At 38.1% G+C, this 17,762-nt stretch overlaps 1 protein-coding gene across 1 annotated transcript in view; it reads left to right on the forward strand.

The window, feature by feature from the left end:
* Positions 1-17,762, forward strand: part of LOC127633006 (neurofascin-like) — an 82,144-nt gene that overhangs the window by 15,871 nt on the left and 48,511 nt on the right. The window contains 5 exon segments of the mRNA XM_052111859.1: positions 6,004-6,173; positions 12,084-12,101; positions 12,882-12,987; positions 14,352-14,542; positions 16,671-16,793. Of these exon segments, the coding sequence (XP_051967819.1) occupies positions 6,080-6,173; positions 12,084-12,101; positions 12,882-12,987; positions 14,352-14,542; positions 16,671-16,793 (532 nt within the window). The 5' untranslated portion in view covers positions 6,004-6,079.

Here is a 17,762-nt window from a genome sequence, read left to right on the forward strand (position 1 = left end):
TAAGCATGGGGAATGGGTATTTCTCTTTTAACATACCTTCAGGTAAGAGGAGTGTAACATTTATCTTATTGAAAATAGAGTGTTAAAACATGCATATGGTGGGTGTAAGTGACAGCTGTAGGGGGCTTGTAGTCCAGCATCTTTAGAGTCTGTCTCAGTGGTGGGGTGTCTGGGGTGGAGAGACACAGCACCACTAAGGGTAATTGGCTGTGATGGGAATGTGAGTATTTAGAGTGGGCGTATGAGTAATGTGTGTGTGCTTGTTTGTGTAAGAAGACTGCCAGGGGCACTACTAGCATCAGCACACTGGGGACACAGGGAGAGAAATGAGACCCAGTCTGCTTGGCCTTTAACCTTCAATGGTACCAAGGACATTTGCCCTCACAGTGCCATTTTGTTCATGGTTTTTCAGCAACATGCATCATTAAGTGGCTTTAATGCTCATTTAGTGTCCACTTCTTTCACATTTTCTTATTTTGGGCGATATACATATCATATCCTCTGCCTCGTCTGGATGTGTTGGTGAAGTGTTCTCTTGTGCATCTTGTAATTTTGTAATCTTGGCATTCACGCAGCAGGATTTCCCTTTTTGAAGACAGTTTGCCCAAATTTCAGGTTAATTTTAATCATTAAAATTATCCTTTAACATCTCCTGGACACCTATGACTGCCTCAGCTTTTTCACCCGAATGGTTCACACCAATTTCAAAATGAAAATGTGCCACTTTTGTCTCTGAATTAGGTGGGTTTTGTGACCATAATACATTGATAGGCCTTGATAACCATGACCATTAACGAGTGAAGAGTCCGACACTATACCCACTCACATGCTGTGATGTATATGAAGTGGGTTTCAGGACCATTATGTTGTTAATCGTCTTTTCGGTTCCACATTTAAGCCCACCTCAGTCCCTACATTTGGGTTAAAATCTGAATGTTTCTGTTGCCACAGTGTGAGTTAATATGAGATTTCAAAAGTAAAAATTATAATTTGTTCTTTCATCTGGTTGTTGATGAAAGGAAACCAACTTGAAACATAGATGCGTCTAGACATCCATGCAAATAGGAGCATGCAGGCTGTTTAATTATATAGCATTAATGAGTCTCAGAATGCTGCTGATGAGCTGGTGTATAATTAAATGTGAGGTCTTTTAATTTAAAAATAATGTAACTAGGTTCTTGAGTTAACTAGGGACTAGCTGTGAACTGAAGATGCTTTTCCATGTGCATCACAGTATAGCGTTCAGTTTACTAACAGTTATGGACCACGTTACTACACAAAGTTATTCAATATGATTAGTAATGGATTACATGTAATCTTGATTGCATAATTATATAACAAAAATAAAGTACTTGTAATTGGATTAAATTACATTGAATCATAACCAGACTACAGTTACTTTTAATAGATTACATGAATATATGTTAACATGGCAAAGGCAGTAAATTATGAATAATTTATTGATCATCCTAATCATTCTCTTTTTTCGTTTATTTTATGATTGTTTTATGTTGCCTTTATGGTCATTAATGTACGTAATGCTGGTGTTTTATGCACTTAAAAATTAACTTGATTTTTCAGTGTTTTGAATTGGGCATGCACTGTCATTGCTGTTAGATTTAATGTTTATATCATTCATGTAATGTTTAATGCACTTTTTAAAAATGTCATAAGAAGAGTTTTCACATTTTTGTGAGGCTCTTTTTGTTAGTAACAAAGAATGGAATTTTCTTTCTCTTTGTACAATTATTTTAAAATGATTATCCTACTCTAATATATGTGAAAAAATAAAATTAGGTTAAAAGTAAAAGTAATCCAAAAGTAATTGTATTAGATTACACCCAAAAATGTAATCTACAAGATTACATTACTGATTGCATTTTTTGTCATGTAATTTGTAATCAGTACCTGATAAAAATTTTACAAGTAATCCGCCCAGCACTGCTTCATTCATGTACACTGGCGGCCAAAAGTTTGGAATAATGTACAGATTTTGCTCTTATAGAAAGAAATTGGTACTTTTATTCACCAAAGTGGCATACTACTGATCACAATGTATAGTCAGGACATTAATAACATGACTATTACGATTTGAAAACAATGTTCAAAACTTCTTCTCTTTACTGTTGTACATGAAACGTGTTGAGCGGGTAGAATTCAATGAAGCTGTCAGCTGAGGACATGTGAGGTGTCTGTTTCTCAAACTAGAGTCTCTGATGTATTTATCCTCTTGTTTAGTTGTATATCTGGCCTTCCACATCTCTATCTGTCCTTGTTAGAGCCAGTTATCCTTTATCTTTGAAGACTGTAGTGTACACCTTTGTAAAAAAAATCTTCTATGCAATTTCAAGCATTGTATAGCCTTCATTCCTCAAAACAATGATTGACTGACAAGTTTATAGAGAAAGCTGTTTCTTTTTTGCTATTTTTTACCTAATATTGACCTTAAGACATGCCAGTCTATTTTATACTGTGGCAACTCAAAAACAAACACAAAGACAATGTTAAGCTTCATTTAATTATAATTAGTTTTCAACTGTGTTTGATATAATGGCAAGTGATTTTCTAGTACCAAATTAGCAATTTAGCATGAATACTCAAGGATAAGGTGTTGGCGTGATGGCAGCTGGAAATGGGGCCTGTCTAGATTTGATCAAAAATTACTTCTTTAAATAGTGATGGTGCTGTTTTTTACATCAGTAATGTCCTGACTGATCAGTTGAATACCCCTTTGGTGGATTAGAACCAATTTTCTTCCAAAACAGCAAAATCTTTACATTATTCCAAACTTTTGGCTGCCAGTGTAACTATACTTACTGATCAATAAGTATCGCAATACATATCTCGCAATGTCATATATTGCAATGCATAATGATATCATAATTTACTTTGCAGGTTTTAGACTCTCGCGCACCTCATAGAAGTGGTTTTGACCGCACTGAGTATCACCGGTCTTGGAGTTTCTGCTCATTTAAATGAAACACTTCATCTTTGTTTAACTGATGGATAGAATATCAACACATATAGATCAATAAGAATATCAATACAGTGATCAAAAAAATAAATAAATGCAGTATTTTGAGAAAAAAATATATCAAGGTATTTCAATATTGTAGATTGTATTGGCACAGCTCTAACCTGAAAATCTAAAGAGTATACGTTTATCTTGATATATTTAAATATCATGTAAATATCTCTTTTCAATAAAATTCCATTTGACATTTCTGAGCTAGAACAACGTTAATTGCACTATTTTATTTTACACTATTATTATCTATAAAAAGCCTATTTATATAGAAAGACGGCATGTTTGCGCAAAACATGACTCACGGCACAGCACTGTTTCAGCACATTTCGATTCTGCTTCAACTGAATTGCTAGTGGTTTGTGAATAAGTTGCAGGGCTTTGCACCAAAATACCATGCACTAATACTGTTTAGTTAAACCCCTCCTTAGTTTTACAATATGTTTTAGCCCCTCTTGAATGAGTGACAAGAAGAGGAGTGTATAGTGCTCCCTTGGGAACTAGATGCTTTGGGCTCATGCAGCAGATGGTATGTGTGTTTGTGTGCCCATATTTGATAACGATCATATCAGTGTATCGTGAAAGAGTTTTGCAGTTGATCCATCTCTAGTTTATGTGTTTATTTATTTCGCAATTTAATTATTATTTTTTTATATATGCAAAAGTGACAGAGAACATTCAGTTTGTAACATCTAATTGATTAAACAACCACAAGAGCAGAACACTGGAACATCTCATATTTGAATGCATTATTTCAGACTCATTATTGTGTTTAGTAGAGCAGAAATAGAAACGGTGCAGTGTAATGGGTTGAGGTATTTGGCATGCTCCAATCATGATCATGTCCCTGAAATTGCCTTTTTTGCTAGTAACAAAGGGTCTTGCTACTTAGACCACCCGAGGCATGTGAATTACAGGGGCATGGGTTTTTATTTGCATAATGGAGATTACTACTAAACTAAGTAGATGGTTTCTGCAAGGAGGGCTCTATTGCTGACCTTCCAAGTGTGTATACTGTTATTCAAGGCAGAGAAAAAGAGAGAACATTTTGAGGAAACTGTTGGTCCTCTAAAGGCAGGTTTTGATAGATGTATTGGTGGAGAGACACAAAGCTGCCAGCACATTGATGTTCAACCAGTGCAGTATGATTTAAAGGGACAGTTCACCCAAAAATGTAAATAAATATAATTAATTTTCGATGTTGTTCCAAACTTGTATGACTTTCTTTCTTCCATGGAACACAAAAGGAGATGTGGCAGCCTCAGTCACCATCCACTTTCATAGCGTGGAAAAAAGATGAAACTAAATGGAGGTTAACATTCAGCCTAACATCCTATTTTTGTATTCCTCTGAAGAAAAAAAGTTAAATGGGTGTGAAACTACATGATTACATGATGTAAATGATTACAGAATTGTCAGTTTTGAGTGAACTGTCTTTAAAGTAATTTTTCTCCTTAAAGTACTATTCCGGGTTCAATAAGTTAAGCTCAATCGACAGCATTTGTGGCATAATGGTCAATACCACAAACATTTATTTAGATTGTCTGTTTCTTTAAAGAACATAAAGAAAATTCCAAAATAAAGGTTACAGTGAGGCACTTACAATTGATGTGAATGGGGCCAATTTTTTGAGAGTTTAAGCAGAAATGTGAATCCTATAATTTTTTAAAGCACTTACATTAATTCCTCTGTTAAAAATCATGTATTATTTGAGCTGTAAAGTAGTTTAAATTGGTTTAAATCATTTATATCAGTTTTAGGGTTTTAGTGTTTGTTGACAACATCGTCATGGCAAAGAAATTGGATATAACTTTACACAGAAAAGGTTAGTTAATGATTTTATCACCCTAAATTCATGTTAGCATGTATGTTGTTCACGTTCACTTCCATTGTAAGTTCCCTCACTGGAATCTAGATTTTTGCTTTTTATAAAGACAAGGAGGAGCAGGTCAAAATGTATTTTTGTGGTAATCCAAATTATACCACAAATACTGTCGACAGAGCTCAACCTGTATTGAGCCCGGAATATTCCTTTAACACTCCAACACACTTCAACAGTCTGTTCAGCTCTGCATATTGATTCTGTTTTCCATCTTGGGGTTCAGTGCAGCTGTCGGGAAAAGACAGACCAAAACCAGCCCTCGCTATCTTTTTCTTGCTACCTGGGAGGTTTGTGTTGTCTTCATGTGTAGGTGTTTAGCATCACGTAGTGTGTTGTGTTGCCGTAGTATTTCACTGACAGCAGTAATGCACTTATTTAAAATCTGCGAGAGAGCCACTGGCTCTAGGGAATGCTAGTGTCGACTGCGAATGTAGGCCAGCTGAAAACCTCCACACTCATAGACGGTCCATGCCTGCAGTCAACACAGGCACAAGGCACATAAATGTGCCTAAAAATGTATGATATTCAGAATTATTGGTGAAATGTAATCAGTTGATTCATTAGCCTTGTTTGATTCAATTTGTGCGGTTTAGTGAGTAGTGGTGTGCTTTTACTTTTCTAAGCAATCAGACTTATGATTTCACCTGATAAAACAAGTGACTTACTTGACATTAAATGAGGGACCTGAGCCATATCTCAAAATCAAATCGAATCCCTTTATTGTCACTCAACCATATACACCAGTGCATCTTGGGTGTGGTTCCAAGCAACATACCAGTATGACAATTACAATAAACATCTGATTTACAAATAACACTGTTTACACAACACAATATACACCTAATAATATACAGTATACACAAAATAAGAAGACTGTATACAATAAAAATTATATACAAAATCTAGAGAACAGAATACAATATAGACTTGCCAGTGGGCTCTTTTGACTTGGGCCAGTAAGCAACACCCTGCCGATGCCCCTAGCAACCACATAGCAACATTTCTGAACAACTTAGCAATCACATATCCAAGTTATGTCCATATATATATATATGCAGTAAAGTTCCTAAATGGATAATTGGTTTTCCTTTCACAGATCATAAGACGTGACTGAAAGTGTGCAAGACAGTAAGAAGCTGGGACAGGAGGGGTCAGCCAATCGGAGGTGAGAGATGAGGACGCAGGGGCAGTGGGCGGCACTGGCAGTGTTGTCAATAATCTTGCTGCTGTCAAAGGAGGCGGCTCCAATTGAAGTCCCACTTGACCGTAAGTCAAATCATTACAACTCAAAGAACTGGAAAATATCGTTTACTTATTCAGTATTATTGTCTTGTTTTCCAGTAAAAATATCTAAACATTGTTAAAACAAGATTAATTAAGCAAAATGTAATGATTGATCTGCTTCAAACTATAAAAAAAAAATAATAATTTACCAAAGGGGTTACAATTTGTTTTATAAAAACAATTCTCACCCCATTGGCAAATGTATTTACAGTATATATTTATGTGTATACACCGATCAGCCACAACATAAAAAACACTTGCCTAATATCGTGTAGGTCCCCCTCATGCCACCAAAACACCTCTGACCTGTCGAGGCATGGACTCCACAAGACCTCTGAAGGTGTGTCCTGTGGTATCTGGCACCAAGATGTTAACAGCAGATCCTTTAAGTACTGTAAGTTACGAGGTGGGGCCTCCATGGATCAGACATATTGGTCCAGCATATCCCATAGATGCTCAATCGGTTTGAAATCTGGGGAATTTGGAGGCCAAGTCAACACCTTGAACTCTTTTTCATGTTCCTCAAACCAATTTTTGCAGTTTGGCAGGGTGCATTATCCTGATGAAAGAGGCCACTGCCATCAGGGAATACCATTGCCAAGAAGGGGTGTATGTTGTTTGCAACCTTCTTCCATTGCTCCATTGTCCAGTTCTGACGCTCACGTGCGCATTGTAGGCGCTTTAGGTGGAGGACAGGGGTCAGTATGGTCACTCTGACCAGTCTGCGGCTTAGCAAGCTGCAATGCACTGTGTGTTCTCACACCTTTCGTGCTACAGTAGCTCTTCTGTGGGATTGGAACAGACGGGCTAGTCTTCACTCCCCACACGCATCAATGAGCCCATAACCCTGTTGCCTGTTCAGTGGTTGTCCTTCCTTGGACCACTTTTGGTAGGCACTAACCACTGCATACTGGGAGCACCCCACAAGACCTGCTGTTTTGGAGATGCTCTGACCCAGTGATCTAACATCACAATTTGGCCCTTGTCAAAGTCAGTCAAATCCTTACACTTACCCATTTTTCCTGCTTCCAACACATGAACTTCAAGAACTGACTGTTCACTTGCTGCTTAATATATTCGACCCCTTGACAGGTGCCACTGTAACGATATAATCAATGTTATTCACTTCACCTGTCAGTGGTGTTAATGGTGTGGCTGATCAGAGTATATATATATATATATATATATATTGTTACGGCTTGGTCACATTTGCCTTTGCACCAGCAAAGACAACTTTCTAAGCAGCCTCTTTTGTTACACTGTAATTTATGCTTAGTGAGAGTGAACTTATTAAGAATCCCATCACTAAAATGATTTCCTCCTCCACTGAGAATATTTAGAATAGCTATATATGAGGCAATGCCCACACAGATGTCTGCCAAACCAAGCAACATCCTATTGGCCAACGCTGCAAATTTGCATGTCAAAGTTCACCAGACTTGGACCCCACGTGAAATGTGCAAAATTCCTGATCGTGTGGATACTATTTTGCCACAGAATTTTGCGATGCGTAGGTAAATATGATGGAGCCTTTAGATTTATCTGAAAACAAGACTTGTGCATGATATATACTGTATCTTAAGACTTAATTTCTTATGTAATGTAAATTTGTCTTGTTTTAAGGATGTTTTTACTGGAAAAATACAGATTAAGAAATGTGTTTTTGTTAAAATTAAAATAAATAATATGAATGAATTTATGCAGCTTTGTTATAGTATGCTGCTGTTATCCTTGTTTATAGTGGTTTGGCAATGGATGTTTTTTATTCCATTTTAAATAGAAACGGAAATGTGTTTTTATACAATTTACACAGTGGACATACTCTCACCCACAATCCCCTCTCCCACCACACACACACAGAGCTCCACAGTAAGCTTGCGCCACTTCAACAGACGCACCTAAATTACATACACTGCACTTATGCATGCTTTTGATGAGGTTTTCAAGCCACTCATTGAGGCTGTAAATGGTTTTGCCATTATGTGCAGAATAATGGTAGGGACATCCATTTAGAACTGTGCAACATTTAACAATATAAGAATTACGTTGATTGCACATAACCAGAATTGTTTTTGCCTAGAATAAAGTATCACCAGTAAAAGAATGATTTAGATCATTTTTGTGTTCCACAGAAGAAAGCCGGACAGGTTTTAAAGAACATGTGGGTGAATAAATGATTACAGAATTTACATTTTTATTTGGTGAATTATTCCTTTAACTTGTTTTGAAACCCCTCAAAATCCTTTAATAATTTATGAGAATCCAATGAATCCTATTCTGAATCTTACACAAAGAAACCAATAAATCCACTCTCCCTTCTATTGTCTAGCTGTTTCTGTTTCCTTCTAAAAATAGCAGTCTTTAGCTCTTATGAAAAAATATTTTTAGAGTGCATACAGAGTGAGACAGCCCCAGAAACGCTCAATGCTCACCAACTTCAACAATAGAGGGGATTCGGTCTGACCAGGAGCTGTCAGCACCTCCCTAGCTCCCCCTCTCTTGTTGTATTCCCAAGACACTATCATTCACTTTTCCCTCTTCTTTCTTCTCATTTTCCCTTGTTCTCATATTCAGTCTTTTGCATCTTCTCTCTCACCTCTTTCTCTGGCTTTCACTACAGTCCATCATTCTGACTGTGTGAATCTCTGTTAATCTGTGTAGAAAGAGTGGATTGGAGCCCTGATCCTGCATTTGAGCACATCATAAATCCCTTCTGACCTCATGACCTCTCTGAATGTATTCAGCAGCATGGGCTACTGGGAGATGACACCTGATCGCACCATTAGCGATTAGGTTATGTCTTCATTTGGACACTAATTCTTTATTTTTTAAGGCAGGGGCATTCGACTACGTAAATTTGCAAAAGGGAGATAAAGTGCTTGCATTGATGCCCACATCGAGCACCACATTACACGGCAAGTGGCAAGGACCCTTTGAAGTCACACAACGAGATGGAGATCTCGATTATGAGGTTCGGCGAACGGATAGGGGATATCTCTCCATTATCTCCTTATTGAACCTTCACTCTCCAAATGCCCCCTTCCCAACACAATTTCTATTGACAAGGGTTGTCTTCGGCTCCCAGCTGACTTTGAATCTCATCACACGTCCGCTCACACACACTAACACATATGTTGCTCATGACAGCCCATCCCCCCTTGACCTTGCATATGTGCTATGATTGATGTCATATGATGAATGGCAGAGAATCAGAGATGCACCTGTCGCTCTCCAATGAATGGCACTACAAACACTCGGATTGTTCTTGGTAGAGGGTGTCTTAACCAGGGAATTAGCAAAGTGCAATAGCAGAAGCCAGTCTTGAGTACTCCAAGAACATACATCACAATTATTGTGGTTATTATTGTTATTATCCTTTGTGATAGGGCATTTTACCAGACTGACAAAGGAACACAGTCAAATATGAAATATGCTGGCACATGAGGGAAGAAAAAAATCATGATTACGATTTGCAAATGTGACAATGCAGTGATTCATCTTATGTATGTAGCCTACTGTAATGAAGCGTACTGCTTTTTCAGAATTGTCCTAAAATGAATCCCGTCTTCCCTCTCTTTATCCCTCTTTTTTCCCTGCCTCATCTGTGACCCATAAACAGGTAAGTTTATTTGTTTATTTTTTGTATAACCGTATTAACCCTTTGATGTATGGTCAGGTCTTTAAGAGCCATTTTTAACCATTCAGGGTGTGATGTTACATACAAACCACTGTAAGTGAATACCTTTGAACCTTTCCCATAATTTCAAATGATTGTCCTCTTTATGTTATACACCAAGTCAGTACCTCTGGAATATGTACTCTTATTTTCTATTGCCGCAGACATGTTTAAGTCTTTTGAAGTACATTGTTTTGGAAAATAAAAGGATTAATTATGTATATATACACTCACCTAAAGGATTATTAGAAACACCATACTAATACTGTGTTTGACCCCCTTTCGCCTTCAGAACTGCCTTAATTCTACGTGGCATTGATTCAACAAGGTGCTGAAAGCATTCTTTAGAAATGTTGGCCCATATTGATAGGATAGCATCTTGCAGTTGATGGAGATTTGTGGGATGCACATCCAGGGCACGAAGCTCCCGTTCCACCACATCCCAAAGATGCTCTATTGGGTTGAGATCTGGTGACTGTGGGGGCCATTTTAGTACAGTGAACTCATTGTCATGTTCAAGAAACCAATTTGAAATGATTCGAGCTTTGTGACATGGTGCATTATCCTGCTGGAAGTAGCCATCAGAGGATGGGTACATGGTGGCCATAAAGGGATGGACATGGTCAGAAACAATGCTCAGGTAGGCCGTGGCATTTAAACGATGCCCAATTGGCACTAAGGGGCCTAAAGTGTGCCAAGAAAACATCCCCCACACCATTACACCACCACCACCAGCCTGCACAGTGGTAACAAGGCATGATGGATCCATGTTCTCATTCTGTTTATGCCAAATTCTGACTCTACCATCTGAATGTCTCAACAGAACTCGAGACTCATCAGACCAGGCAACATTTTTACAGTCTTCAACTGTCCAATTTTGGTGAGCTCTTGCAAATTGTAGCCTCTTTTTCCAATTTGTATTGGAGATGAGTGGTGCCCGGTGGGGTCTTCTGCTGTTGTAGACCATCGCCTCAATGTTGTGCGTGTTGTGGCTTCACAAATTCTTTGCTGCATACCTCGGTTGTAACGAGTGGTTATTTCAGGCAAAGTTGCTCTTCTATCAGCTTGAATCAGTCGGCCCATTCTCCTCTGACCTCTAGCATCAACAAGGCATTTTCGCCCACAGGACTGCCGCATACTGGAGGTTTTTCCCTTTTCACACCATTCTTTGTAAACCCTAGAAATGGTTGTGCGTGAAAATCCCAGTAACAGAGCAGATTGTGAAATACTCAGACCGGCCCGTCTGACAACCATGCCACGCTCAAAATTGCTTAAATCACCTTTCTTTTCCATTCTGACATTCGGTTTGGAGTTCAGGAGATTGTCTTGACCAGGACCACACCCCTAAATGCATTGAAGCAACTGCCATGTGATTGGTTGATTAAATAATTGCATTAATGTGAAATTGAACAGGTGTTCCTAATAATCCTTTAGGTGAGTGTATATATATATATATATATATATATATATATATATATATATATATATATATATATATATATAATTTATTTTAAATAATTATTTTTATTATTTATTATTATTATTAAATTTTTTGCAAAAAAAGAAAAAAAAGAACAAAAGAAACATGAATGTATTATTTTTTTCCTTGTGATTTAAATATTTAAATATAATATGATGAAAATAATATGATAAAAATAATAGGTCAGAGGGTTAAAAAATTTTGTAATAACCTGTAACTGTAGGAAACATATTTTGCAGTTTAGCAGCCACTGACTAATAGAAATGTGATTGTTTTGTCACAAAATGCAGTAACTACACATTTTTGTAATTGAGTTGTGACCAGAATCAGGTCTTTTCCAATATACTTTGATCTATCCTGCAAGAGACGGATTTGGCTCAACTATGCTCAGATTCATAAAAAAATAACCAAAAAACAAAACAGTGAGATTTTTTCTCTCGTCCACATTTGGCTGGACAACCAAAAAGTTTGAAGTCATTTTTCCTAGATTCTGCGTTTCCGTTGTTACTGCGTTTTGTCTTTGTTACTCAGAATAGAAGACTAGTCTGGAGGTGTAGCAATCTTAATCAATTAATGTAAATGTCTTAATTATTGCCATTGCTTAGTATTAATAATAACATGTCATACAAGCTCTCCCATGTTCCCTCTTTTCTCTGTCTTTCTCCTTGTTTTTCCATGTTCCTTTTTTCAACAATTAATGATTTTGTCTCCATCCGCCCCTCCTTGGAACTAACAGCAAAGATCCAGCAAGAGCGTAAGTGCTTCATTAACACAGATTAACCTTTTCATTAAATTAGTGGTTTTAATACAGCTTACTACATAACTTATCAGATCAGAAATGTGAAGATCAGTCCGGAAGAACTTTTCAAGACCCTCAAACCTAATGCTCAAGAGAGCACGTAAGTTCACTGTGCTACTCCAGATAGATGATAAGGCCCATAATTTATTAAAGCTGATAAATATTCTAATGTAAGCCCAGGAGCATGTCTTTTTGGCAGGCTGTGTCTTTAAGAGGGAGGATTACTTCAGGGGTTTGTTATCCATGCCAGAATAACCACATATCTCAGCCAGCTTGAAGTAGAACAGAGTATTCAAGAATCATGTTTCTGAATATGTGCCCAATTGAGTACAAATAATACTGTGAAGGCAGAGGCCAATGTTTACATGGACTGCAATAATCCAGTGAGTGGCAAAATTCAAAATAAGACTTTTGATCAGAATTCTGTGCTAATTCAAGAGGCTTGCTAAGGCTAATTAAAGCAATCCCCTTACGTTAAAGGTGCTGTAAGTGTCTTTCACATGACTGATCCGTTGAATTAGTCACAGCTAACCACTCAACTTTAAATTCTTTATTTCATTTATAATTTGCATATATTTAATGTATGCCACTATGAGAGTGAATGGAACCAAAGGTTGTGCTTTGAAAAATAGGGACTTAAATGTACAGAAACACTGATTTGATTGTTCTGCCACAGTGCTGGTCAGATAAGACTCTCTCTCTCTCCCTCTCTTTTTGTCCCTCTCTCCTTCACAGTAAAACAGCCCCCCACCATTGTGAAACAGTCACTGCAGGACTACATTGTGGACCCCAGAGATAACATCATCATCGAATGCGAGGCCAAGGGGAACCCAGTTCCAACGTGAGAATGGACGAAACCTTTTTTTACTTTGTGCTGTTGAGGCATCTCGTCCTCCCTGTCTGTTCTGTCTTTCTTTTTTTGTCTCCATCTCTCGCCACTTGTACATTTCCAGCTGCCAGCAACCCATATACTGTCGCAAAACAAAATCTTTTCTGCAGCTCTGATATCCATTTCGAGGTTATTATCGTTAATTAAAACTATTGCAATGATGAGAACTATGGTAGCAGTGAAAACTTATTTTGACTCCCTCCTTTCCTTTAAAAAAATGAAAACTCTTGGTTACAGTGAGGCACTTCCAATGGAAGTGAATAGGGCCAATTAGTAAACTTTAAAATACACACTTTTTCAAAAGTATAGCTACAAGACATAAACAATATGCGTGTTAACATGATTTTAGTGTGATAAATTACTTACTAACCTTTTTTGTGTTAAGTTAAATAAAAATGTTCAACATTGTTGCCATGGCAACGTAACGCTATAAACTCTAAAACGGCTGTAAAAACAAAAACAACTTATGAGCTCAAATAACATACAAGTTTTTACAGAGGAATTAACATTATGCCACAAATGCTGTTCAAAACCTCTAGAATCCATTTCTCCAACTATTTATGCACCATTAAATGTACCTAAAACTACACTGAAATTGAAAACCAAAATATACTTTCAAATTTTCTCACCAAGTCCTGTCCTTTGTCCTACTCTCTCTCCATCTCCTCTCTGTCTCTCATGCCTCTTCTCTTGCTCTCTAATTAAACCAGAAAGCCATTAGCAAAAGCATGACAAAGACCAGCACATTTCCGTGAGAGTGACACCCAATGCCCCAACCTGACAGTGGCATTGCCAGCTTTATCTACCAGCTTCCCTCTCTCTTTCACCCTTCTCATGCCATCAGACCTGTAGGGGTAGTCACTCTGGCTCTGGTCCCTTGTGCTTGTTTGTATAAAGCAGGCCTGACCAACTCGACACAGAGTGGCCATTCAGACAGCTTGTTTTTGTTTGGCTTTAAAAACTCAGCTACTCAGCCTGGCCCAGCAAAGCTATTGTGGTCTAATAATGCGCTCAATTTACAGTTCACTCACACAGAATATTGAGTAGGTTTAGTATATGGCACCCAGTCAACTCCAAGCACGCAATGTTCTAGTTTTTTAAAGTTCGATTTGGTATGAATTTGTTTATTGTTGGCAGTTTGATTTGAAAGCTCGTCAGCATGGCAAAACATACAATATTAAGTTACATTTTAGGATGTTTTCTTAAGTGCTGCCCCTCAATCCATCTTTCTCATCACTGTAAGGGGCTAAGAATGGAGCCTGTTACATAAACAGCATCAAATTAGCTCACGTAATGTTTGTGGCTTATCTGTGCAGGTTTCAGTGGCGGCGGAATGGGAAATTCTTTAACGTGGTGAAGGACCCACGGGTCACTATGAGGAAACGTTCAGGAACGCTGGAGATCAAAAGTAACGGGAAACAGGAGGATTATGAAGGAGAGTATCAGTGCTTCGCCTCAAACGACTTTGGCACGGCAATTTCCAACAAAATCCTGCTACGAGTGTCCAGTGAGGGCTAGTTAACTCGATATTCAACACATATTTGCACATACACACAAACAAGTACTCACAGTTATTCTCAAAGTTGTATACATCAAAAGCCCACATGCACTTTGCTACAAACAACTAAATAATAGAGCATCCAAAAAGGAAAATTCTGTCTTATTCTATCATCTTACCACGTGGCATGCTGAGCGCTTTACTGCGGAGACTTCGCGTGTGTTGAGGCTCACGCTATTCACCGCTGCATTCATATACAATTACCACGTGCTACCGCAAGAGTGAGAACAACCATATGGTGACCACGAGGAAGGAAATTCATGTGGCACTACCCTTCCTAGTAACTGGGCCAACTGGTTGCTTAGGAATCCTGGCTGGATTCACTTTGCACACTCAAGGCCAAAAAGTGTAAAAAGTGTCAAATTGCTCAGTGCAGAAACAAAACATTTTCGATTTACGTCGTAGTCAAAAATGACAAAAAAGCACTATAAAATAGTCAATACTACTAGTTTTCTGAATATGTCGTGCATGCTTAAGCATTTTCACATTTATAATTTAGCACACAAAGCTATTATATGCTTTCTAAAGACTTGGAATACAGCCAAAGTTCCTTTCAAGGCAAGTCAGTCCACTCAGCCGCCATCTTTGGAATATTCATGGGCAGGCTGGACAGCTATTTTCAATGTAAACATGTGGCATAAAAGTACAGCTTTTATCTACTTGAATGGGGAAGACAGAAATCTCCAAAACGGTTGGTCAAGATTACAATCAAAGAACATATTTAAAATCAGCAGGAAAATCTGACAACTATGGTATCATAAATTCTGCGTCTTTAGCTTACATGACGCAAAACAAAATGCTATTTTTCAGGCTAGTTCACTAATACCAATGCACATATTCGAGTTGATGTCTGTATCTTAACCTCGTGCGACACGCGTACACTTGTGGACGTTGTATTTTGGCTTCGCTATACATAATTGAAATTAATTTAAACCGACTGATCACAATTCAGAAACTTTCGACGTTCGGATTCATGTGACAAAACAACATGGCGCTGATCACAGCGGACTTTGTCTTTGGGGGAAACGCAAACAAAACGACATCTGGTAAGAAACCTAACTAAGTTTTTACATTGAAACCTATTTGAGTCAATAGATTAGAGTCCCTAGTTTAATTCGATATACCATTTTTAAAATGTGAGTGATTTATGGTGAAACACCACGTTACTAAACACAATGTACACTTATGTGTACTTTAGCACTATTTTTCCTTAGAAAACCTATATTTACTGTGCATTATCACATGGAGAATCAAAGGGTTCATCTAAAAGCTGACAATATTGCTTTCAGAGGCTTTTTATGGAGTTAGGATGAAAAGAAGGTGCATATCGAACTGTTTTGAGACCAGTGCAGATAGCACACTTGTGGTTAAATCATTCATTCAATAAATAGGGAGCAAGGGAGCATCTTATACTTTTCCTATGCATTCACTCTTAAAATCCAACCAAAAGGGTGGGGGGTGTTCGTCCTTTTCTGCATATTGCGGCGCCATTTTGTGGTCTGTTCTGCATAACACGGCGGCTCATTTTAGCTCGTCATGACCTATTTGGTCCGTTTCGCGGCCGACCCACCGCCCGCTCGATTCTCCTGATGGCCAGTCTGCCCCTGATCAGCCCCAAAGTGCGTCGGCCCACCGGGTAAATGCCCGGTATGCCAGATTACCAGTCCAGCCCTGGCTACAGGTCTCCCACACCGTTGGCTGTTGAGCATTCCAGTTAATCACATTCATTTTAATACCAGTGGTCCATTTCTGCTAAACTGTCTCTGATACAGCGCACAAACTGTATGGGCTACTTTTATGGTACTTTTTGAGAGGTTTTTTAATCATTTTTGAAGCTCGACTGTCTGTCCCCATTTACTTTCATTGCATGTAAAAGAGCAACTCTGCTATATATCTTTTTTCATTAAGTCATAAATGTTTGAAACGACATGAGAATGATTAAATAGTCACACAATTTTCCTTTTTGGGTGAACTATCCCTTTAATAGTAATTTTCACACAGATTACACCATGCATCGCATTCGCAGAGTGATGTCTGCTATATTTCCTGATCTGTTGCACTTGTCTCCATTGCTCAGAGTCTCCGCTTTGGCCAAAGGAGGTTCTGGAGCCAGTGACAGTGCGTGAGGGGGCATCACTCGTCCTGCCCTGCAACCCACCTCCGGGCCTCCCTCCTCCTGAAACTTTCTGGATGGACAGCTGTGAGTCTTGCACATCTCTTCCTGAAACTTCTTTCTTTTAGTTTGTTGTGGCAATTAAAACATTCAAGTTATACTGTATAACATAGTATTACATAGTCTCTTCAATTTACTTGTAATTATCACATAAAGTGTAAGGCTTCAAATAATAACATATGCATGGTAAACAATATTCATATTTGCATATTTTCTAAATTGAGGAGTTATATATACATTTATACATAAATAGACAAAGAGTATTACCTTTATCCACACATTTCTTTAAATAAACATGTTCTCATCTATTCACTAATGGCTAAATCATCTATTTTCTTTTCCTATGATTGATTGTGTCTCATTAGACAACCTTACCCCTTCTCGTCCATCTAGTCATTCAGTTGTCACCTTCAAAATCTATTTTAACTTCCTTCACCCTCATCTCTCCCTCTCTCTCTCTGTGTCCTTTGCACAGCAGCGTCCGTTACTGCATTAGTGCTGAGCTAGTGCATGCATATGAATCGGCACTACCTGACAAAAAGCTGAGAGAGCAGAAACAGGCATGGCACTGAGACATTACAACAATCACAGAGTCACAGCATAGATAAATCACACACAAACACACATTCTGAAATATACAATGTACAATACACCATACAATAAACATCTGGCTCAATCAATGGCAAATTCAGGCAGTACTATCTGTTTATATCAGACCAATGGCAGACTAGACAAGCGTTCGGGAAACATTTTTAAAAACATTAGTGTTTATTATTGTAATTTTGTTGGAAATGCTAGTGCTGCTAAAATTATCTGTCTGTCAACCAACAACCTAGCAACCACTTAAAACACATTAGCAATCATCTAGCAACCACCTAGCAATGCCCACAAATCACCCAGAAAACCATAACAACCACTTAGCAACCAGCCAATATACCATAGCAACCACCTAGCAACCTCCCAGAACACCATGCCAACCACCTAGCAATAAGTCAC

This window comes from Xyrauchen texanus, chromosome 39 (assembly GCF_025860055.1).
Source record: "Xyrauchen texanus isolate HMW12.3.18 chromosome 39, RBS_HiC_50CHRs, whole genome shotgun sequence".
In the NCBI taxonomy this organism is placed as follows: Eukaryota; Metazoa; Chordata; class Actinopteri; order Cypriniformes; family Catostomidae; genus Xyrauchen; species Xyrauchen texanus.